This window comes from Idiotropiscis lumnitzeri, chromosome 3 (genome assembly GCF_059441095.1).
Source record: "Idiotropiscis lumnitzeri isolate Australia: NSW breed Sydney's pygmy pipehorse chromosome 3, RoL_Ilum_1.0, whole genome shotgun sequence".
Lineage (NCBI taxonomy): Eukaryota > Metazoa > Chordata > Actinopteri > Syngnathiformes > Syngnathidae > Idiotropiscis > Idiotropiscis lumnitzeri.
The window spans coordinates 10,639,463-10,662,466 of record NC_142393.1 but is presented as its reverse complement, the minus strand read 5'-3'; the positions used below and the strand labels follow the sequence as shown (position 1 = coordinate 10,662,466).

At 40.2% G+C, this 23,004-nt stretch overlaps 2 protein-coding genes across 5 annotated transcripts; one reads left to right on the top strand and one right to left on the bottom strand.

Moving 5' to 3' along the window:
* The first annotated feature begins 494 nt into the window (after positions 1 to 494).
* Positions 495 to 15,228, top strand: plod1a (procollagen-lysine, 2-oxoglutarate 5-dioxygenase 1a). Of its 3 annotated transcripts, XM_088291311.1 has the most exons (20): positions 495 to 693; positions 3,088 to 3,179; positions 4,170 to 4,300; positions 4,616 to 4,779; positions 5,112 to 5,224; positions 5,332 to 5,395; positions 6,936 to 7,033; positions 7,417 to 7,518; positions 7,664 to 7,795; positions 8,170 to 8,288; positions 8,755 to 8,859; positions 8,999 to 9,124; positions 9,205 to 9,346; positions 9,426 to 9,539; positions 9,861 to 9,926; positions 10,344 to 10,448; positions 10,629 to 10,775; positions 11,969 to 12,094; positions 12,347 to 12,472; positions 14,670 to 15,228. In XM_088291311.1, the coding sequence occupies exons 1-20, from the start codon at positions 606 to 608 to the stop codon at positions 14,823 to 14,825; spliced, it is 2,316 nt and encodes a 771-aa protein (XP_088147437.1). In that variant the 5' UTR covers positions 495 to 605; the 3' UTR covers positions 14,826 to 15,228. The 3 variants fall into 3 exon arrangements, with proteins under 3 accessions (XP_088147437.1, XP_088147435.1, XP_088147436.1); XM_088291309.1 differs by lacking the exon at positions 11,969 to 12,094; XM_088291310.1 differs by lacking the exon at positions 12,347 to 12,472.
* Positions 15,229 to 15,907: 679 nt separating this feature from the next.
* Positions 15,908 to 22,718, bottom strand: tpx2 (TPX2 microtubule nucleation factor). Of its 2 annotated transcripts, none has more exons than XM_088290838.1 (15): positions 22,594 to 22,718; positions 22,195 to 22,344; positions 21,571 to 21,657; positions 20,798 to 20,873; positions 20,626 to 20,685; positions 19,522 to 19,612; positions 18,732 to 18,891; positions 18,511 to 18,649; positions 17,791 to 18,004; positions 17,547 to 17,642; positions 17,300 to 17,467; positions 17,070 to 17,216; positions 16,581 to 16,692; positions 16,276 to 16,442; positions 15,908 to 16,103 (listed from the first exon to the last, which is right to left on the bottom strand). In XM_088290838.1, exons 2-15 carry the CDS (start codon positions 22,304 to 22,306, stop codon positions 15,993 to 15,995), a joined length of 1,740 nt encoding a protein of 579 aa, XP_088146964.1. In that variant the 5' UTR covers positions 22,307 to 22,344; positions 22,594 to 22,718; the 3' UTR covers positions 15,908 to 15,992. The 2 variants fall into 2 exon arrangements, with proteins under 2 accessions (XP_088146964.1, XP_088146966.1); XM_088290840.1 differs by having other exon boundaries at positions 18,514 to 18,649.
* Between the last annotated feature and the right edge of the window lie 286 nt (positions 22,719 to 23,004).

Genomic DNA, 23,004 nt, shown 5'->3' with positions numbered 1-23,004 from the left:
ATCTGAAAGATCAGGCAAATAAAAAAAACGTGTTTAAATCAAAACGGATTCTTGCGGAATATCTTTTATAAAATGTCATTTTATTTTGAGGCACTTCGATTTATTTTTCCAAACTGGCGGAAGGAATCCAAGTAACGCTCTAACGGTCCAGCCCACGCTCGGCCTCTGCGTGCAGGAACTCAAGTTCACGGAACAGCTGGACTGACACTGACTGTCGATTACCCACGGCCACTGAGGTTGAATCCAAATCACAGCTTGTTTATATAGCATGCCTGTGTCGAATCTCAGACACCCCTTAGGACATGGCGATGCACCGAGCGTGAATAGAAGCCCCGCACTTGTTTGTTCTCAAACTTTGAGGACGAAGTTGGGGGGGGTGAAAGAGAGAGAGAGAGTGTGTGTGTGTGTGTGAGAGAGAGAGAGAGAGAGAGAGAGAGAGAGAGATAGAGAGAGAGAGAGAGAGAGAGAGAGAGAGAGAGAGAGGGAAGGGGGGGGGGGTCCTCCCTTTACATAGCCGGGGCAGCAGGCAAAGTGATTCCGCACTCACTCCTTCTACAATCTTCACTCCATCGGTCTAAGCAAGCAAGCGAGCGTCTGGTTTGACCATGAAACTTTGGCCTCTGTTATTCCCCGTCCTTCTTATCTACACACTCCTTCCTCTGAGAAACTGCGACGAGCAACAACTCCAAGAAGGTAAGACAGAAAGCGGTGCTTCGCAGTTGTTAGTTACACGCTTACAAGTGGCAAATGGCGTCACACATGAAGCTACCCCGGCAGACTCAATAGGTGTTATACTACCCATAAATAAGTTATGTCCTTCCTCGTGTTGCTCGCGTTAATTTGGTTGTCGTGCGGATTGAAGCTGACATTGTGTTGAATTAATAGCCGTGGCCAGGTGAAACAAAAAAAAGTTTGACAGGAAATGAGGGAATTCTGTATGTTTATGGGTACCCCCGCCTAAAGAAAATAGTCACTGGGTTCCGATCGTGCCGCTGACGTGGACAGGGCTGTTCTTGTTTGTTTCCGCCTCACTTTCCCGTGGGATAGAACGTTAGTGTCGAAGCTAAAGAGTGAATTAAACGAAAATGAGTACAGTGCCTGGAATAGAGACAACGTTCCTTCACTGGGGCTGCAAACTGTTCGAGATGCACAGCAACAAGAAACAATGAATCTTGAGTGAAGTTTGAAGCCATGGATGGGGAGATAGATACAGATGCAATCAGAAGATCTCCAACTCCCGCTGTAGATTACATTTCTATGCAAAAATGTGCAAACTTGGGACGGACTAAAACACTTATCTAAGTATAAAAATCTTACTTCAGAAAATTTCTGAAAACTGCAGCCAGTCCTCCTCATAGGTGCTCACTACAGAGGTCACAAACATGGTGCCCGCAGGCAATTGGTAGTCCCAACAGGTCCACATTAGCTCAACAGTTATGGAACATTGTGATTTCCTAGAGAATGCTGTAGAAGTAATCATTTGAGAATGTGAATACTTGCAGGGTTTTATATTATTTGGTACTATTACTGTTGTCCGCGTGGTTGTTGTTGTGCCCATTATTCACTCTAGACTAGGCGTGGGCAAACTACGGCCCGGGGGCCACATGCGGCCCGTTAAACGTTTTAATCCAACCTGCCGAACTTGAAAAAAAAAATGAATAAACCATGTTAATGTTTTATTTTCTAAATACTGCGGTTTTTCAAAGACATAAAACTTGTAATTCTTTTGTTCATTTTCATCTAAAATTAAATGTATTTTATTTCTCTGATGAGGTGAGGTGACCAAAACACTCCATCCATCTGCTCCTGGTCCGGCCCTTCTGTCAAATTTTAGAACCCATTGTGGCCCGCCAATCATAAAGTTTGCCCACCCCTGCTCTAGACGAATAGCATTGAAAATAACAAAATTAATAGTAATTTAAGCAAATTGTACTTGAGCACTTTTGACCTCGTTTTCTCCACTATCCTAATAGGTCTTTCACACTAGATGTTTTTCCACGGGAAAAAGGAAACCCATTGAATGAGTCATTTGATTTACACACATTTGGTTATGTTCTGTCAACATAAACTTCTCCTACTCAATTTGTGAGACATGACGGCAGCAGGTCGTAAAATCTCAGGTTGTAAAAGTCATACTAAACACTGTTTCAAATGAATACAATTGATCATTTATATAATATATCCCAACAAGAAAAAAAAGAAAAAAGTCAACATAAACCTACAAATATATATATACACAATTGTGCTTAACTTATATGCCTACATACATGCAGTACATACATACTCACACACATTTATATTTTGTTATACTCTGACACTCATAATGAATTTACTGTTGGGATTCTATGCTGTAGTATAACCCAAAAAATCCTGGAACATAATCTGTATAATGAATTAAGGTCAGGTCTGGAGGGGGACGATGGATGATATGAAATTCGACCCTCCCTGCTTACAATGAAGCATGACATTGACTCAATGATTTTCCTGAAATGCTTTGAAACCAGCAGCATATGAAGGGAATCGTGGATTAAATCAGTTATTCACAAATCATTCAGAAAAATCTTCATACCTACTCTTGTCATTTGGAGCTTTCATCGGGACCATGGAACTTAACTCAGTCCACCAACACTTAGTTTCCAAAGAGGTCGCAGAAATGCCGGAAGTAGCCTGACTTGAATCTCATCTACCATTGTGATCATTGAACACAAGGAACATGCTAAAGTTCTTCTGCATACCGTAACTTCAATATGTGGTTATGCTCAGCACTAAAGATGATTTTATTGAAAGAGATGAATAATAGTACATTGATAGTGAGATTCTATAACCTTATTTATGAGTGTTAGAGAAAGAGCTCCACATGAGTTTCATGGAGAGAATGTGAAGGATTGTCCATGATTGAGATTACTTTGCTAAGTGATCACCTGTCCTTCACTGACTCAAAGATCTCCAAGTTCCTCCCCAGTGATGTCACCAGCCATTTCATTACTTTTTTTTTTTTAATCCTGTTGACACAAAAAGCCACTTGGAATGTGAGCGCCATCTTCACATGCCACCATAAATTCCTGACTGAATTCTTCTGTCTTCCAGATAAACTTTTAGTTGTGACTATTGCCAGTAAGGAGACTGATGGCTTCAAACGTTTTATGAGATCAGCAAAACATTTTAATTACAGTGTCAAGGTAGGAAACTCAAAATTGAATATTCTTTACTGTATTTGATGTTTGCTGTACTTTTTTTTTTTCGTTAGACAGCATTCCTGGGTGGAGTTTGCATGTTTCTCCTTTTTTGTTGCAACATGCTCATGTGTTTCAATTAAGTTTATGCATTCATCAAAAAATACATTTCATGATTACAAACATTTGACACCTGTAAAATCAATGAGGTTTGAGATAAAGATAGTCAGTCACCAGCAGGCCAGCAACAGCATGTAGATGTTACTGGGTGGCTTTGGCTCAGTTGGTAGAGTGCGTTGCCCAGTGACTGAAGGTTTGACTGTTAGAATCTTGGCTGTTTTGTTATGTAGCCACAATTTTTTTTTTCACCAGCGCGAAAACAACAAAACCATGATCGTATATTGGATTTATTGATTTATTATTTTTATTATTATTATTATTTTTTTATTTTTTATTTTTTCATTTGATTTTTTATTTTTTTTTTTATTTTCATTTATTTATTTTAAATTTTTATTTATTTTTTTGCCGGGCAGAACATAGAATTCATCATTTCTATTTGCTATTTTCTAATATACATCTTGGAACTGTTCAGGATTAAATTTACAGCTTCTGACAATACATAGCACAATTTATGTGCTAATCATAACGGATTACACGTGTGGATTCTCACAAAAAATGAACGGGAACATACTTGGAAGAACACGGATCCATCGTGCAAAATTTCAAGAGTAGTACTGTACACAAAGTCAGCATTCTGACTTGACTACACCCTAGATTGGTCGCCTGTCAATCAAAGAGACCCGATAAACTGCACAGTTTTATTCACACTTTGTCAAAGTGTGTGAATGGGACAAACTTTTGCTGTATTAAGTACCGTACTACATCATCAGTAAACAAACATTTTCTCCTGGCTGTAGGAAATGAAAGTTGACTGTCTTCATGTCATGTATAACACAATAAAAGTGCAGTTGATTGCCACTATTTGTGTGTTTACAGGCTCTTGGTCGTGGTGAAAAATGGAAAGGAGGTGACTACTTGTCCCCCGGGGGAGGTCAGAAAGTGCGAATTCTTAAAGCTGCCCTCGAGGCAATCAAAGATGAGGAGAAAATCATTCTTTTTATTGACAGGTAATGTGTTTTTATTTTAATGATACACATGTAATCTAACAATGTAATTAATGTCCTTTTAACAGCTGGCCTAGAGACATGACCTTCTTTTTGAAAGTCAGTCGAATATTAGATAGAATTCTAAACTGACCTTGATATTTGAGTAAAGCTTACACAGTATTTTGTATTCTGCTTGTATTGTTGTCACGGTAACCTCAGCCAAGGAGAAAATTGAGAAAAGAACCCTATGTATTTTTTTGCTTTGGTTGGTCACTGGCTTGCACCGCTGCTGTGTCAGTATTATTATCTTGTAACTTTCCTTCTTGTGTTCCGCAGCTATGATGTGATTTTCGCATCCGGTCCCAAAGAGCTGCTAAAAAAGTTTGTGCAGGCCAAACACAAAGTGGTGTTTTCCTCCGAAACCTTGATCTGGCCTGACAGACACTTGGAGGACAAATATCCACATGTCCGGGAGGGCAACAGGTTCCTCGGCTCAGGGGGTATGCTGCCCATTTTTTATACTCTGAAAACAAAACGGATATTATGCAATGTATTTTATTTTTTTTTATTCGCAAGAAAAGATTTGAGATTATCAATCACTTGTTTAAGATTTCAGTCTGAGCTAAGATGACTTTTTTAGCAGGTTACAACACGACATGTGGTGTGTTCACAGCTGGAGAGTAGGTTTCCTTGTAGAACAAAAACATTTTTATGAGCACAAAAAAAAGCTAAACTTGCCGTGGTAATGAGCCCGAGCAGTTTCAAAGGTGCTTGTATGTGACGCACAGCAAGTTAGGGTGCCTCTTTACACTAGTTTATTGCTACCCCTCAGGCTTTGTTGGCTACCTTCCCAACGTCAAGGAAATGGTTGCCGAGTGGGCGGGAGAAGACGGTGATAGCGATCAGCTGTTTTTCACCAAGATTTATATAAATCCAGAGAAAAGAGTAAGATACGTTCTGCTACTCTTTTGTTCTTTTTCTGTCCTTTGTTGCTTGATATTTATCGAATGAAATGTATCCATTAATGAGTAAAACATCTATGACTGTTTTAGAAATCCATAAACATCACACTGGACAGCAAATGCAGATTGTTTCAGAACCTTCACGGAGCTCTTGGTGAGTGAAATGACTTTTTATTGTCCAACCGCGATCAAATCTGTTTTAACTTTTAAGTTGCTGTTACATGTGATAAACTCGGCTGTTTACTGAATACAGCTGCTGTGTTAAAAATGTTACGTGCACCCTTCCGATAACACCTTTTTTTTTTTTACTGCCATTCTCAGTTGGACATTTTTAAAAATATCTTTAGAAAACGCCTGCCTTCTCTTGCCCCATCTTAGGCCTCCAATTTAGTTTTAATTATTATTTTATTATTATTTTAAAACTATCAGAGATCATTGCGGCTGAAGGTGTGACCAAAGAGTCAATCACGTGTTGTGCATGCACACACACACTCATATCACGCACACAGCAACCTCACACTTATAGTTTTCTTGGGCGGGTTATTTAACTATTTCACGGTGAGCAATAAAAAGGTAATATGACTCTTGAAATAAATTAAGGGAAAACGCGTAAGTTTGGTATCCCACGCTGATGACCCCATCGCTGAGTTTGGTTGTTTGATGAAGTTTATCACCTTTTTAAAAAAAATTATAATAATTGTCTTTGGAATGTGGGAGGAAACCGGAGTACCCGGAGAAAACCCACACAGGCACGAGGAGGACATGCAAACTCCACACAGGAAGGCCGGAACCGCAATCCAACCCTGCACCTCTGCACTGAGACCATTGTGCTAACAACAACAAACTTCCAGCGGAAATACAGAAAAAAGAGCTGTGAACACATTTTCAAATACAGCAAAATGTATGAGGGATAAAACTTTGAGCCGACAGAGAAAAACAAACCGAAAAATGTAAAGAAAGGAATCCAATCAATGCTCTCTGTTGCACGATTATGTCTGTAAGGAATAATGGAGTTGAATTCATTTGTAACATCTTCTTCTGTTTGAAGGGAAGCCCCTTTTCTTTTTCATTCTCTTGACCTGACGACGTATTCTAACAAAGGCTAAGGAAAAGTGGCGTAAAGGTTAGATGATCTGACTTTTCAAAGCCGCCCCAATTTGAATGAAACCACTAAGGGGCGATTTACTGGCCTATTTCAAATGTCAACTGACTACAATGGCAGCAAAACTGTTAAGTTTGGAAAGTTATGTGAATTTGTTTAACAGCTGCGTGGCAACATTCCACTGTAAAGATGTAGACGCAAGAGCCCTTCGCATTTTGAATAGTGGCTCTCACCTTAAAGGTTAACATCATCAATGGTCGAATCACTAAATTCTATTCATCAACCTATTCCTCACTAATCCCACAGCAAGACTTATATACATTTCAGGGTTTATTAGTCAGGAACTGCATGTTTAAACCTCAGCTGTGCTCCGCAGTTTCTGCTGCATTTTTTTCCCCAAGTAAGGAATTTGTTAGTTCTCCGTGAGCTCCCATTTTCAACAGTCAATTGAATCAAACTGGAGTGTCTGCCACACGGAAACCAAAGTTTCACCTTCCTTAGCATGAACAACCTACCGGAGCCCGTCCAAAACACAAAGCAGTACATGAATAAGATTATGTGATTGCTTTGTATGTGTGGATTGTGTTTCCAGATGAAGTGGTGCTAAAATTTGAGGATCGACGCGTACGAGCCCGAAATTTGCTGTACGATACGTTACCAGTCATCATTCACGGGAACGGACCGACCAAGGTACAGACTGTGCGAAGAATTCAAACGGAAGTTTATGATTCTAAACAGCCCGAAGCATAAATTGTGCAATACGATGGAGCAGTGTGATGATTTTAAAGCGTCTCAAATTGGTACTGAACTGCAGTCGTAGACAGAATCTTTTTTTTTTTTTTTCTGCCAGGCCACAATTTTGCTACGCTGACTCCAATGTCAATTGGCGAGGCAGGAAATGATACACTTATAAAAACTGCAAAGACTAAACTGCCAAATACTGATGGCCACACGTTTGTCCGAATTATACCGAAAACCAAATGAAAAAAAGGAACGGTTATAGGATTCAACAATCCTATCTGTCGGTGTAATACACATTGAGATCAACTAAAACAAAGACTTTTGCTTTCCAGCTTCAGCTCAACTACCTTGGTAACTACATACCAAACGTGTGGACATTTGAGATGGGCTGCACAGTGTGTCATGAAGATCTACTCCCACTCAGGAACCTTAAGGTCGGTCACACATTTTTCCCTTCATGGTGACATTCTCTTCCAACCTATTAAATCTTGATCATTGTAATGCTCAATTAGATATGGTGTGTGTGAAATAGACAAATACTTTTGCCAGACACTCAATATTGTTTTTCCTCCCCATCAGGAAAATGATTATCCTTTGGTGGTGGTTGGTGTCTTCATTCAGCAGCCGACGCCGTTTGTCACTGTCTTTTTTGAACGCCTGCTGAAACTTCAGTATCCCAAAAATCGACTCAAGCTCTTCATTTACAACAAGGTAACAGGACGCGATTTTATCAGCCAGGCACTTTGTGTTTGTGTCCGTCACTTTTTGTCAATCCAAAATCCCATCATAAGCTTTTCTGGATGCTTTTATCTTGGTCTCAGAATATATTGCACACCCCTAACCACATCATGTGTAAGATCTGAGGAGCTTCTAATCATTACAGAGCTGCCAGAATTTTGACAATATTTACAGATGCATTTCCTGAGTAGAAGTCAGTTCTTCGAACAATTTCTAGTTAATGAGTGTTCTAGCTCATATTTCTGGCCATTACATGGAAGTAAATCTTTTGGAAATGTGTCTTACTCTCACGAGGATTAATTAAACCAGCTTTCTATTCATTTTACCGTCCCATTTTTCTGCTCAAGGAACCTCATCACGAGCGTGAGGTCAGCTCTTTCCTGCACGACCACGGAAGTCTTTATCTGGATGTCAAATTCATTGGGCCCGAAGAGATCGATGGCACAGCTGCACGCAACATGGGCTTGTGAGTCACCAAGTCCCAATAAAACTGGTCAACAGCAAGTTTAAATCAGAGATGGCTTTTTAGGTCCCTAAAAGTATTTTTGATGCTGCTGATTAAAAAAATGTCTTTGTTTTTTTTCCCAGCACATTCGGTTTTTGAGATATTTATAATTTTTGTTTTCTGAGTTTGACCCATAAAGGTTTGCACGATATGGATTTGATTGGTCATTGTCAAAGCTATGACGTTTTAGAAAAAAAAATCCACATTGTTGCACGTAAACCTTAATTCATTAATTTTTCAAAATATAATTTATTATTATTATTATTATGATAAAACCCAAAACAATGGCAGATTTGGAATTGGCGCAAAAAAAAAATCATATAAATATGTTTACTTGAATCTCTGATTTAAAAGTTTAGTGAAAATGTGTAGGCCAGTGTAATTATTACTCCTGCATACAAAGTAACATGGGAATTTTGTATTTCAGTGATATGTGCAGGAAGCAGAAGGACTGTGACTATTTCTTCAACTTGGACGTTGACGTTGCTTTGAAGAATGAGAACACACTCAAAATTCTCATCGAACAAAACCTGCAAGTATATTTATCAAAACTCAATAATGATCACCTCTCTATATACCGTATGCAATATTTTTTGAAATGGTTATCTATTTTGGTAGAGTTAGGGTCCGGAAGACTCCGTGATTATAACACTACCTGAAATGCTCTTTAGGCCGATCGTGGCACCGTTGTTGACGCGAACTGGCCGACTTTGGAGCAACTTCTGGGGAGCCCTGAGCGCAGAAGGCTACTATGCCAGGTCTGAGGACTACGTGGATCTTGTCCAAGGACGCAGGGTGTAAGACGCGTGAATGTTGATGATGTTCATTTTTAACATCGGTATGTGCTGCAAATATTCTAACGCGCTCATATTTGCAGGGGAATATGGAATGTTCCATATATAACCAGCGTGTACTTGATGAAGGCCAGCCTCCTCCGCTTTGAGCTCTCAGACGACGATCTATTTCTTTCAAATTACCTGGACCCTGACATGGCCTTCTGCCAACATGTTCGAAACAAGGTCAACATAAGAAAATATAAGACCCTAGCATCTATACAAATTGCATTCTGAACATACATTGCCTTGCCTTTCTTCGCAGGAAGTCTTCATGTATGTTACCAACGTGGACACATTTGGACGCATCCTATCTACAGAGAATTATCAGACCAGTCATCTGCATAATGATTTGTGGCAGATATTTGAAAATCCAGAGGTGAGAATCTATCAGCAGGCCCTAGTAGAAGTATATGTTCTATATATATGTTTTTGTCTGTGCATAATACAGAGTAGGTATCTATAAGTCTTTGTGGCGTTATGTAGCATGAAACATGTTCAAATATGCAATATTAAAAGTTACACATATTTAAAACATACTAGTCCACTCCACAACGAGTGTATAAGATGAAACTGTGACAGTATTATTTGTGTTAAAAGTAGTCAAAGAAAAACAGTAGCAGGTACATTGGACTTTTTTTTTAAAACAGTTATATGTTTGTTTAGATGGCCTGAAAATAATGTTCTGTGTTTATTTCAGGACTGGGAGGAGCGTTATATCCATGAGAACTACACTCGCATCATGAAAGAAACATTTATTGAAACTGTGAGTTGTTAACATGCATTTAAGCTCCACTTCTTTGCTATTGCGAGAAAAGTTTGCATTTCTGTTTCATTAATATTAGGACGACCGAAACTCAATTCTCTTCCTTGAGAAACCAAATTCCCCTGCTGATGTAAATTGTTTACCCTTGGTGAAGTTGTGTGCTCTTTTGAGGACTATTAGTTGACTGATGAAGCCTACCGAGGTTGTCAAGGTTGATGACAGATCATTTTGTGATTCGTGTACGTGTGTGTTCCAATACCTTTACAATGTGTTTTATTTTATTTATTTATTTTTTTACATAATCTCTCTATATCGCGCATCTTCATCTCTCTCATCTCATCTTCCGTTGACTGTGGAGTCAAATAGTTTAGGCCACAGGTCCTTCAGTGGCTTTTCTTTGTTCTTTCTGTTCCTCAGCCTTGCCCAGATGTATACTGGTTTCCAGTTTTCAGTGATATTGCTTGCAACCACTTGGTGGAAGAAATGGAACACTTTGGGAAATGGTCAGGAGGCGGTAATATGGTAAGGTCTCCCTCCTTTATCTGCTGTGTACGATAATTGAATCTCTTACCTTTGTTGTCATCGTGGGTGGTGACAGAATGCATTTTTGTTCTCCCTCTCGAATGAATCAATAATCAATTATACCTGGGCATATAATTAACAACCAACCCTTTTTCTCTTTGATTATTTTTGGACTGCCAGGACACTCGAATCCAGGGTGGCTATGAGAATGTCCCCACCATTGACATCCACATGAATCAAGTCAACTTCGATAAGGAATGGCACCAATTTCTACTGGAGTACATTGCGCCGATAACTGAGCAAATGTATCCCGGTTACTACACCAAGGTAAGACCTTAGACATTATTTGAGATTAAAAGAAGTGTTCAGCACTACCTGTGAGCTTCAACAGGAGCTGTGGGACCACAAATGCGGTAAATTGGATTTTGGTAAGGCTGCAGTTTGGATTGAAGAGGATTGCATTCCAACTGTGGGGGTTCTTCAGACTACTTTCAGGATATGAATGGCAAGATATGTTGAAGCTTTTGGGATCACTTGTAGCCTCTTCCCTCTATCGCGGTGGTTATGTTCCAGACCATCCGACAGCAAGATTATATTTTTTTTTTTGAATATTTAAGTATTTTTTGCATTTTCCGTAATTTTTAAGAAAAACTAGTTGCTGTTGTTTGAGTTGCAGCTTCATCCCTTTTAGTTAGCGGTTGCCACAGCAAGTTATTCGCATGCTGTGTTTGGCAGTTTTTACGATGTTTGTCCTTCTTGTTGCAACCCACCCACAATAATGGTTGGGAAACAGCATGTAGCCGATAGGGTTATGCCGAGGGGGGACCCAACTGGATGCTATCAGTCACCCTGATCGGGGTTTGATTCCCAAGCCCTGGTGTCTGAAGTCAAGGCTGCTACCCACTGAGCCATCCAGACGCCAACTTTTAACAAAAACTCAGCTGTACTGAAATACTGTACTTCCTATTTGGTACATTCAAATTTGCACCGTCTCTCTGTGCTGCCTTGTAGTGGTCGATAGCGGAATTACACCTGATATAAACGAGCGTTAATCCCACGGTAGTTATTGTACAAGAAAAAAAAAATGAAATATTAGGATTGGCAACCTGGAACCCGCAATAGACTTATTGTAATACAATTATTTTTCATAAAAGCAGTCACATGTCGCTTTTTACAACATGGACAGATTTTTTTAGCAGCAGGCTATATGTAAAGTCCGTGTTGTCCACAGTTTAAGAATAAAGGAAACATTGGCCGACTTATAACATTCAAGGCAAACCACTGAAGAACTTTTGGCTGCACATAAAGAAGCAGAGGCAGATGCGTGACACAAAGAATGGTGGTGGACCAACAATCGTTTACGCTTTGGAACAGGGAAATTATTGTCAGACTATCTAACGTTTGTGCAATTTTTTATTATTTCCTGGCTTATTTCCAACTTTGAAAATTCCCCGAATTTTGCAAGCCTATTTGGGTCCCTCCGCTTTGCTGTTGTGCTGACAAAACATGTCTTCTTCCAGTGCACTACCCCCTTGAACTTCGTAGTGAGGTACAAACCAGACGAGCAGCCCCTGCTCGAGCCTCACCATGACGCCTCCACATTCACTATAAACATTGCTCTCAACAGCAAAGATGTTGACTATCAGGTAAATGGGGGAGCAGCTGGCAGTCATAGAAGCCTCAGGAACTGACGATGCGGGTGACGTTGCACCACTCTCTGCTTCTTCTCCTCCATCTGTGGGCCGCAATGCTGGATGCCGAAGCAGGCTTGAAGCTTGTCTCTATCGAACAAGAGTTGCGCCAGTGTACATGCGTCCGCACACTCTCCCGGTGTGGCCACTCGAGCAGTTTCTATGCGAATGCTTGCATGACTTTCCTCCTTTCTTATGTGTTTGCAGGCTCATTTTGACTTGGCCTTTGTAGTTAGATATAAGCCCGATGAGCAGCCCCTTTTGAAGCCACATCATGACGCCTCCACATTCACTATAAACATAGCACTCAATCAGAGGGGCCCTGATTACGAGGTGAGTGGCATCGGAGGTTGGTCGTGAATTATGGTTAAAAACGTCCCAGAACGTCAAACAAATAACAGTTTCAATCCAATTAGGAGATGGAAGAAAAAAAAACACATTAAAATAAGATAATACACTGTGAATTGACTAAATGGGAGGCATACAATTAATATTTGCCCTGGACACCCAAGAACTTTTTTTTTTTTTTACTCTACAGCAGCCTTTCCCTGTCTCATTTTTTGAAAATAGAAGTCAAGTGAAGGCAAATGGCCTCCCCCTGAGATGAATTAAAAAAAATAGTGGATTTTGCTGCTCAATTTATATTCCACAGATGCAATATTTATCCGAATACCATCTTTAGACTAGTGGGGCTGCATAAATCATACTATTGTAAAGAACATTTATGACTTGACTTCTTTAAAAGAAAAGGCGAAACAAAACCAATCGAAATCCTCAAAACGCACTCGCAAGATTTGATCAAACTAAAACCCACCTCCAAGTTTCACTATATCGCCTCAAAGTTACATGCAAGTGTAAAGTGTCACTTTTTAATCTCGCTTCATTTTTACGACAATGTAGAGTGGATGGCGTCAGACATTTGACATGAACACCGATAGCATTTGCAACCTTATCCTATCCATCTTCGCTCTTATAATTGGAGAGTTTGCAGCTTTAAAACAGTTCCCTCATTCACACTCCCCCACCGGAGAGTCTAATCAGTTTGGGAAGGCCTGCTGTAGAGTAGTGTAGTGCCCAAAGACTGATTTCATTAGAAGAGGATCACCATTCTTTGGCTGGCATGTCAATCTACATTCCTGGTGTTGCATACTTTCCCATCCCATTCCATTTTTTTTTAAATTTGTGCATTTGTACGTTTGTTCTCTTTTGCATGAATTATATTGTTGTCATTGCATCCATCTCATTTCCCTGCATCTTCAATATACTTGGCTAATCAGCAGAATTATTTTCTTGTCATTAGCTAATATAATGATACGGCATAGAATTGTGCTGTAAGTGCAATATTGTACTTTCATGTATATATATATATATATATATATATGTATAGATAGATAGATACGTTACAATGTTACACGATACTGTAAGATAAAGGGGAACATACGCAAATTCAAAATTCCGCATTATATGGTATTTCCTCATTTGGTGGCCATATTTCTTAATCAATTAATTACTGTGTGCCACATCTATTTTGAATCAATGAATGCCCCACCTCCAATAGATTTCACACTGAGGTGCAACTGAATTTAAATTTACAGCAATATCACTGAGGTAAATTCATACATTGGAAGTGTAATGTCAAGATGGGATTTAGTTGGTGGAGGAGCGATGCCACCACATTTCATAAAACACCTTTACACTTTCATGGGGCATCTGTAAATTTTATTAAAGGGGATTAGAAATTTGAGATTGAGGGGGGGGGGTTCTACCCATCAGTGATACAGACTGTAAAGAATAATATAAAGAAATATTGCAATTTCCATGTATATATTTGAAAATAGGAATGACTAAACTGTACACCATTTACATTAAAAGGGTCTGCACCCTAATAAACACCTGATATTGTCTGCTAAATTAAAAAAAAGTTGCTATCTAAGAAAATATAGTAATGAATTCTAAACTTCACTGTGTACTTGAAAGGGACGTCAACCCCCAAAAATGCTTTTGAATAAAATGTTCTAAGGGCCTTCACTAGACTAAACAGGGCATTCTGATTAATATTGTGTTTGTGGATTATGAATTAGGCAACAAAGTCCACCCATCACTGTTGCTCAGGTAAGGACCAATCACGGCTCACCCGTTTTCTGAAGCTGAGCCATGATTGGTCCTTACCTGAGCAACTGTGATGTCCTTTTCAGTCTACAGTAGGGACAAAATGGCCGCCCCCTGACTTAACTGTCTTAACTCATATTCCACGAACCCAATATTAATTTGAATGTCAGCTTTCGACTAGTGAGCCTGCATAGATTATATATTCTTGTAAAGAAAAAAGTACATTTTGGGGTTGACTTCCCCTTTAAGTAGTTTTTGTATTCATTCAATTTGTAGTTCAGAAAACCGTATACATAAAGTAAAACCAATGCAGAAAGACATCTATGACACCTCCATTAACATATTCCCAAGTGTGTCAATGCCACAGGAACTGCTGTTCAGCAGAGCTGCATATGTGGCTAATGTGTGACTGTGACCTCAGGGTGGCGGATGCAGGTTCCTCCGTTACGACTGCTCGGTGGCGGCACCGCGTAAAGGCTGGGCCCTCATGCACCCGGGCCGCCTCACCCACTACCACGAAGGTCTGCCCACCACAGCTGGCGTCCGCTACATAGCCGTGTCATTTGTGGATCCTTGAAATCCAGCACATCATCAGGAAGCAGCCTATTTAAGATGCAGCAAGTGTTGACATCTTCAGTTTATTCACTTGACTATTTACTATTGTGCCCGTCTCCAAGATATGGATTTTAAAATGCAAAAAAAGGGGGAACTTGGGCCAGTGAATTTTAAGTTGTACATACGAGTGTTTGTGACCCCCAGCCGTACTGTCAAACCAGTTACATATTTATTTTTTTCCATATCGAGTATGAATGTTGCCACTGAGAGTCCCGTGCCAGATATTTTAAAGTTTTCATTTGTGCAAATGTTTTAATTCCAATGATTACAAAAACAATTTCTCAACAGCCACAATGTTCCAGTGTTCTACCTTGTTGCCTTAACTGTGTCAAAGATGTGAACAAATAAACATCTGTCAATCCTGATCATGGAGTGGTGGCATTAAAACAATGCAAAAACAGGAAACGTTATTTAAAAGGCTTTTATGCCGAACAAAGGTACATAATTGCGTAATAGATTAACAATGTGAAGCCTTAGCACACGTATAATAGGATTTGATAAGTTGGCCAACAATATATTAAAATAAAGTACATAGTTTAACTGACGTTAGTTTATATTTAGTCAATTTTTTCCCCCTTTACAATAATATTCCGTGACCAAAATATACGAAGTAAGCAGCCATCCATTTTTATCAATCTGAGAGGGCAGCTGACGTCAGATGTCAAATGCCAGTCCTGGAGGCCCACTTTCCTGCATGCGCTCAATCACTGCCAGCTGCAACACACCTGATTCAAATGATCAACTCATTAGCAAGTATCCTGATCATTGTAATCAGGTATGTTGCAGCCGGCCGTCCAGAACCAAAGTTTGACACCTGCATCATTGACCGTCATGGCTCATCTGTTTTCTGGGTTTGGCCACACAAAACTGGCAAACTGAATCCTTAGACACTGATGTCATCTTCAAAATCAACAAGTAGCAAAATGGTCGCACATGGACCAACGTGTCACCCCTAGCCTGACATGACAGCTTGGGGTCCTGTGATGCTGTTCAACGTTACAGGCACCAGAAGGGACTGAGTAATATAAGGCTATAAAACATGCATTTTTTTTTTTTTTTTAAAATGAACTTTAATGCAATAAAGAGCAAATACATACAGAACAAGGAAATAGAAACAAAAGAGAGACAATTATAAGCGGAAGCGGTCAGAAAGGTTTGGAGACTGTGGGATTGTGAGTGGAACGTCACTCTTCTTCACCTCCACAGTCTTGTAGTGGCGAATGGGTTGTGCCTTGTGGACCTGCACGGACAGAGACGAGACATCTGAACTACACGGCACCGCAAAATAACACAAAGTAAAGTTTTAACTTTTCATTAGAATTGCATGTTGAATTCATAAATAAAAAGGCACCTGGGAAAGAATTCAGCTTTCCCGTGACCCCCAAAAAGGAAATGATGAATTTTATACGCACTTGGTGTTGTCGAAGTTCAGTGATATCCGATTTCTGCTTCTCTTCATCCTCCTGCCGCAGTTTCTCCTTTAGAAGCGCTGCGACAGCCTCCTTCTCACAAAGATGCTGCTGAAACTCATCACGGTTTCGGGCACGTCGCTCTGTTGCCAGCTCGAAGGAATCCACAACTGTGGGGAAAAAATAATAATAATTCAAGTACTCAAGAGGGTCCACTGGTGAAGCATTGCTCAATCTTCAGCTTTCTCCCTCATTCATCACGTTAATAAGGCCTCACAAACGGCAGAAACAGACATGAAACAGCTTACCCACACCAGCGCGCTCTTCCTTTTTTGGCTGGAAAGGTTCTTTTTGGGTGATTTTGTTTGGCCGGGCTTTAAATATTGCTGCCTCCTTTATTTTTTTCTGCTCCTCTTTCATCTACCCCAAGAGGAAAGAAGAAAAAAATAAATAAAATCAGTACAATAGATGTTAGTAGAAATTGGATATGGGCTCGGAACCTTATCAATTTATTGTTGCTTAGCAACGTTGTCGAACTAATCATGGCAAAAATGGCGTGTGCTCCATTTTTGACTCCCTCTCAGACAGTTAGGCAAACAGGATTTCACAATAAACAGCAGAATTAACTGTTCATTTTCCTCATAGTGGACCAAGGAAATTTAGAAAAACGCCTTGAAGCCCCAATACAAATATTTACATATTGTCGCTTCACCAGCCGATAATATAGACAAAAAAATAAATATAAATCATTTGCGTATTCATGATTGTGTGAGTGTTGGCTGCATATGCTCACGTACCAGTTGCTCCAAGCGGTCACTCTTGACGGTGCCACGTTCATCCACAAGAAGTTTGAAGGGCTCAGGCTTTGTGGCCTCCAGCTTCTTCTTTTGAGGGAGACTGATCTTGTCAAAATGTGGCAGTGGCTGAGCCTTGAACACTGCAGCCTGGGGGTGACATTTTCCCCACGCCCCTCAAACTATTAGGAACAGAAGTCTTATTGGAGGGCAAAAGGTCTCATCCATCTCACCTCTTCTTCCTTTTGCTCCCTGATGTCCTTAAGTTTCTTCCTCTCTTGCTCCCTCTGCTCAAAGGAGAAAGGACACACCTCTGTGTGCCGCTTTTCCTGCAGCACGGGCTGGAATGGCATCCCAAATTGAGGAACTGGGGTATGCTTGATCGCAGGGAGAGGTTTCACCTGAAAAAGAGGGGTTCAGTGTCATTCCATGCGAAGCGGAGGAGGAATTCCACTCATCCACTGTACACAAGGTCCCCACTTCTTCAGCTTTCACATCAATACGATCTTTCTTCGAGAGAGTGAAGGCTGGCGAATGTGGCACAGTTGGTTGCTTCACTTTCCTCTCTGGCACACCCTGTTGACAACAAGCCAAGTTTATTTGCGTAGCGCTTAAATAACAAAACAATCTCAAAGTTGACAAATACCAGCGACATCCCCTGATCTAAAAGTCCAGTTGATTGCGCCGGAAATAGTCTATAGTTTTCTGAAGAAGTAGAACTCACCACGACTCCTTCCAGAATATTCTTGGGCAGTTCTTGTGCTTTGAAAGTGGACTGCCGCTCATCTTGGGGTTTGGTTGCCTGCCTCTCCTGAAGCCTCTTTTCAACATGCATGGTGAAAGCCTCTTGTACAGTGGGCGCCTTCACCACCGGCTTCTTCACACCCGCTCTTCTCTCGAGAATTTTTTTGTTCAGCTCTTGGGCTTTGAAAGTTGACCTTAAAATAAAGTTCAGAGACAAAGATGCATGTTGTGTCCATGTTTTAGAGAAGCTCCTTTAGCCAGCTGTTTTTAGCCCTTCCATTACCCTACTATGCAAAAAAATAAAATGTGCACCAGGGCTCGAATGTCCTGAGTCTTAAAAAAAAAAAAAAAAAAAAGTCTTCTATTTCAGACGAATGGCTTAGTGGGGTGCGTGTGACGATGGCAAGTCTGCACGAGAGTGTCAGAGTGTGAGGTGTGATAGACAGCAGGTGCTGCTCGAGTGCAACGACTGCGTTTTCACTCTTCACTTGCCGTTCAATAAATGGATGATAAGTGCATCAAAGTCTGAGGGTCTATTTTACAGCATGTGAGGGCATTACAGTAAGTAGCATGTAAAAAGGCAAAAAAAAAAAAAAAATAAAAAATGCGAATTGGTACGAACAATGAACTGTGATAATGGGAAAATTGCATTTGAAAGCTCAGTCAAGACTGAAATGAGCACCTTTAATTTTGATCTTACTTGTTAAGTTCTTCTTCCTTATCGGCCTCCAGTTGAGCGGTACTCTTCACAGTGGTGGGTCGGCTCCTCAGATTTGTCGCAAACTTTGGGGACTGAGGCCGAGTGAGTCGCAATCGCTGGGGCTTTGCTTTGGGCGGCCCTGTTCGAAGCATTTTAAAGCCCAGGTGAGTCTCAAACAAAGCCACTCAAGAAATACTGTACGATAAAACAAACTGCCACACCTTTGGCTCTTTCTTGCCGACTAAGCTCGCGGAAGCGTTGAGGTGTTCGCTTCTGTAACTGCATTATGTGCTCGGCCACTGGTACATAGGGGTTGCTGATCACCTTTTTCTTGCTGCTCCTTAGAATCCTCCCAGGTCTGGCAACACTGAGCACATCTGCCTAATAAAACATTTGAGAAGACAAGTACCGAACGTGTTCCACATTGGTTCGACGCAACCCAACAAACTGTTCTTGTGCCTTCTATAAATGTTAAACAGAAATACTGCTGGATCTCCTCGTACAAGCGCGACTCAAACGCAGGAGCCCGTTCCTATCGTCCATTGCTTTGGCATATGCGGGGGTTGGGCTGAACATTGGTTGTAAAAATCGCCTCCTACATATCATTTATGATATATGACACGCCAACATCCCCATGCACCGTGTGAAAAGCATAAATATGTCCGCACTAAAACAAATGAAAGACCATCCAATATCCTGATTGGCCACCGTGATATTAAACATGCCCAAGTCAAAAGGTGGCGCTTTTCCTTCGTGTCTACGTCATGTTTGATTTTTTTAGTGCTATATATATATATATATATATATATATATCATTGAATATAGCAGGCTAAAAATCATCAAAAAGAAGCAACCTCGCAAGGAGAAAAGTCATGAGTCCAAGCGAAACAGAGTTTGCCATGTTAAAAATAAATGAATAAAATAAAATCACCCAAGTGACTAAGGAAACTGTTGACAAAACATGAATTTCAATGACCGTGTTTACAAAGACTTGCAGGTGACGTCACTTACTGATGTGGAAGGTTCTTGAGGGAGACCTTCAGCTGAAGTCGATTCAGGTTCTCCATCACAATTCTGCTGCGCTTCATCGTTGTTCTCCGCACTATTCAAGTTAAATGGCACAGAAACAAAATTATGACTGATATATACATATACCTTTATGTGAATATCATCTTTCAAAAACATCTATAACAGGGGTCCTCAATCCTGTTCCTCGAGGGACGGTGTCTTGCAGGTTTTCCATCTCTCCCTGCCGCAACACAGCTGATTCAAATGATCAGATAATCAGCAAGGTCTGCAGAAGCTCGATAACGATTGCTCAGGTGTGTTGCACCAGGGAGAGGTGGGAAACGGGCAGGACATCAGCCCTCGAGGAACAGGATTGAAGACCCCCGATCTAGAACAACGTGCAATTTAATTCCAGTGTTAAATGGACCAGTTAGTTTGACAGCTGCTTTACAATTGTGACATTCATTGACGATGCACTATTAATGGTGGAAGAAAACATGACATTTTGGGGTTCTCTAGGAAGGCGAAAATGCTTGAGAATATTTTTATTTATAATCTGTAAACAAATATAATGTCACTGTCCTGTGGGAAAAAAAGTCACATTTTGGATTTGTTTTTTTTCTAATTTTCACATTAATTGGATGTCTGTAACGCAGAAACGCCTTGTAAAAATAAAAACTTAAAAATCTGAAGAAAGGGACGCAAGTGTTTTTCACAGGACAGAGACAATATGTATAAATATACAAGGTAATTAAATTGACATTGTCGAATTTTATGGGTAGTTCGTTGATAGATTTTAATTTTCAAAATCATGAATAAAATATTTTACTTCTTTATTTTATTTGCAGCCATACACAAAAGGTTAAAAAAAAAATCAAGATAACTGAGACAATTAAAATATGTTCTTCCTTTTATTCTTTGCAGCGGTATTCGATGGGGAGTTGGTAAAAATCAAGTGAGCTTGTAGCTCTAAAAACCCGAAGCATTTTCCTTCCAATATGTCGGCATACAAATGAAAGTTGTCTCAGATGTCAACGCACCGAGCTTTTCTGCCCTTCGTTTACTACCCAATGGTGCAAGAGAAAATGAAGATGTAATGACACTTACTTTTTAGACTTTTTAGAACTTTGAGCGGATGAACCAACTTGTCTCTTGCGCTTTGAAAATCTACAAGAACAAATGTGAGTCAGTTTTAACAATAACATAATTCCAGCTACAAGAAGTAAATGCAAGTCTGCAGTTTTGGATGTCTCAAATCACACAATCATTACACAGGCACCTGCGTGGTTCATCGCTGGTCTGAATCTTTGGCACAGCGCCGCAGTCACGTGGTGTGGAGTTAGCAGTCTTAGAAACTGAAAATCACATGCAACATTCAGATTAGGAAACAGAAATGTATCAGTTATCAGGGGTGCACATAAGCACACCAGATTGAAGTGTGTCACATTGTTTAACATTGAGCAAACTATTAGGGATGAGACAAAGAAACAACAGATAAAAGTCTATATTTATAATTGTGGGGGGGGGGGGGGGGCAAACTTAAAAAAAAAAAAAAACAAAGAATTGAGAAGGGGGCTGTAATTTGTCACTGTCCTGTAAATGAATTGCACAGGGCACATGGAAGCATATTTTCCCATTCAATTTCTTAAACCTCTTTCAGGGTGCCACAATTCTCCTGTTGAGACTTCTGACATGCCTGCATTGCGTGACCAGAACATGTGTGAACAACCACCCAAGCGGTGTGATTCGGTGAAGTCTGAGGGTGTCCCTAATTTCCAGATAGTGGCGTTTTCATAAGATGTGAATTCCACAGAGATCAATCTTGAAAATATGTCACAATCTGAGAAATTAACCAGCATCTACAGACCACCTTAAAGCAGTGTGTGCTTCTGCACTTTTTAATAAATCTAATACAAGCTATTTAAGATAATCGTGGTTATAAGCGGAATGAAAAGCACCAAACAATCTCCGGTGTTCCTTTGAGAACCAGAGCTAAACGGTTATGAGCACCCCTGTCATTATGAAAAGCTAAGACACATAAACAAAACTAACCAGTGTCTGTTACAGCAATCCTCATTGGGCCCACAGTGGCTCTGTGTTTAGGGTTGGCAAGAGGCGTCTGAGCAACAGCTTGTTGATCTGCAAAAACAAGTCAATATTAACACATTTTGACTAAGAGCAAACTACCAAAGAAATATTGTATAAAGGTTCATACACTTCAATTTTGAAGAAGGATTAAAACTCATGGAGTTGCCAATCTTATTTGGCACTTTTTTTTTCATTTATAGGAGTGCCCAATCACAATTTTCTGGCCGATCCCCTCTTAAAAAAGCCTGAGCTGCCGATCAGAATTTTCCAATCTCGTTTTATTGTCAAGCACTGAACAATGCCTCGTTGAGCCATACAGTATATTTTAACAACACACAAATATCTTGTCCTGCAAAATATTTCACAACATAAGTAATTCTGCCATAATTTGGATAGCGCACATTCATTTTTTTTTTTGCCAAATTAATAAAATACTCTTATTTTATTGGAAGATTGTCAGCTGATGAGCATAAATCCAAATAAAACTAAGGGGGTACCCATTTTCAATCACAATTTGCTGTTGTCAACCGACCAACAAGGGGTCGAGGTTTGTAAAAGACGAATCAACAATTTATAGTGCCAATTTACCGAACCAGTTTTGATCCCAAGGCTCTTCGTCCAACTGCTCGAAGTCGACGACGTGGGAAGGCGCGTCGAATTCATATCTGCCCGCTGGATCACGGACGCAGTCATCGGCCATTTCAACGAAAGCGCGCAGATGCCCACTGAACAAACGATCTCAAAAGTCAACAAAAGATCACTTAGTATCTGACCTGAGCAAACGTTAAAGCTTGCAAGACGAAGACACGGGCTGAGCACCCGAGCGTCTTCCGTGAAACTTTTGCTATAGTTGCACTAAGAGGTCGTTTCTTAATACTGAACCATGTTAAATAAATAATCATCGTTTAACTATTTACAAAGTTGTTGATGTTTTAATCGCCACCGCGGAGCTAAAGATGATAAAAATATATCTACGTAAAATCTTACCGTGTGTGCGAGAGATGGAGTGCAAAAGAAAATGCGTTTGTGCGGTAGCATATAATGGCGGTGCATTTTAAACTGCCCAATGACTGACTTAGTGCTCGTCAAGTCGACGCTTATTGGTTCACAGTTCACACCAAGTCAGTCATCAGCGCCCCCTATCAGGGAGTCACTGAAATTGCTGTCGAAAGAACCACGCCAATTCTTTCTGAGCAAAAACAACCAGGTGAGTAATTCGAACGATTCGGATTCGACTGTATTTTACTGCAAGGTTAATATCAATGACACTAAAATGACAGCTCATTCTTCACGACAAATATACCGTACTGTTTTTTAAATTTTCTGTGAGGAGGCATTTTTATTAAACCAGAATATTTATTCTTAGTATGGTGGTCTTCATATAGGGTAAAATTGGGT

What these genes read in the sequence shown, in the direction of transcription:
- tpx2 (XM_088290838.1), bottom strand. Translation starts at nt 22,306, where the DNA reads ATGGCCGATGACTGCGTCCGTGATCCAGCGGGCAGATATGAATTCGAC. An exon ending in GGAAGAGCGCGCTGGTGTGG is followed by an intron (nt 16,443 to 16,580) that starts GTAAGCTGTTTC and finishes TTTTCCCCACAG; the next exon opens with TTGTGGATTCCTTCGAGCTG. An exon ending in CTGAACTTCGACAACACCAA is followed by an intron (nt 16,104 to 16,275) that starts GTGCGTATAAAA and finishes CTGTCCGTGCAG; the next exon opens with GTCCACAAGGCACAACCCAT.
- plod1a (XM_088291311.1), top strand. Translation starts at nt 606, where the DNA reads ATGAAACTTTGGCCTCTGTTATTCCCCGTCCTTCTTATCTACACACTC. An exon ending in ATTCTCATCGAACAAAACCT is followed by an intron (nt 8,860 to 8,998) that starts GCAAGTATATTT and finishes AATGCTCTTTAG; the next exon opens with GCCGATCGTGGCACCGTTGT. An exon ending in AGATATTTGAAAATCCAGAG is followed by an intron (nt 9,540 to 9,860) that starts GTGAGAATCTAT and finishes TGTTTATTTCAG; the next exon opens with GACTGGGAGGAGCGTTATAT.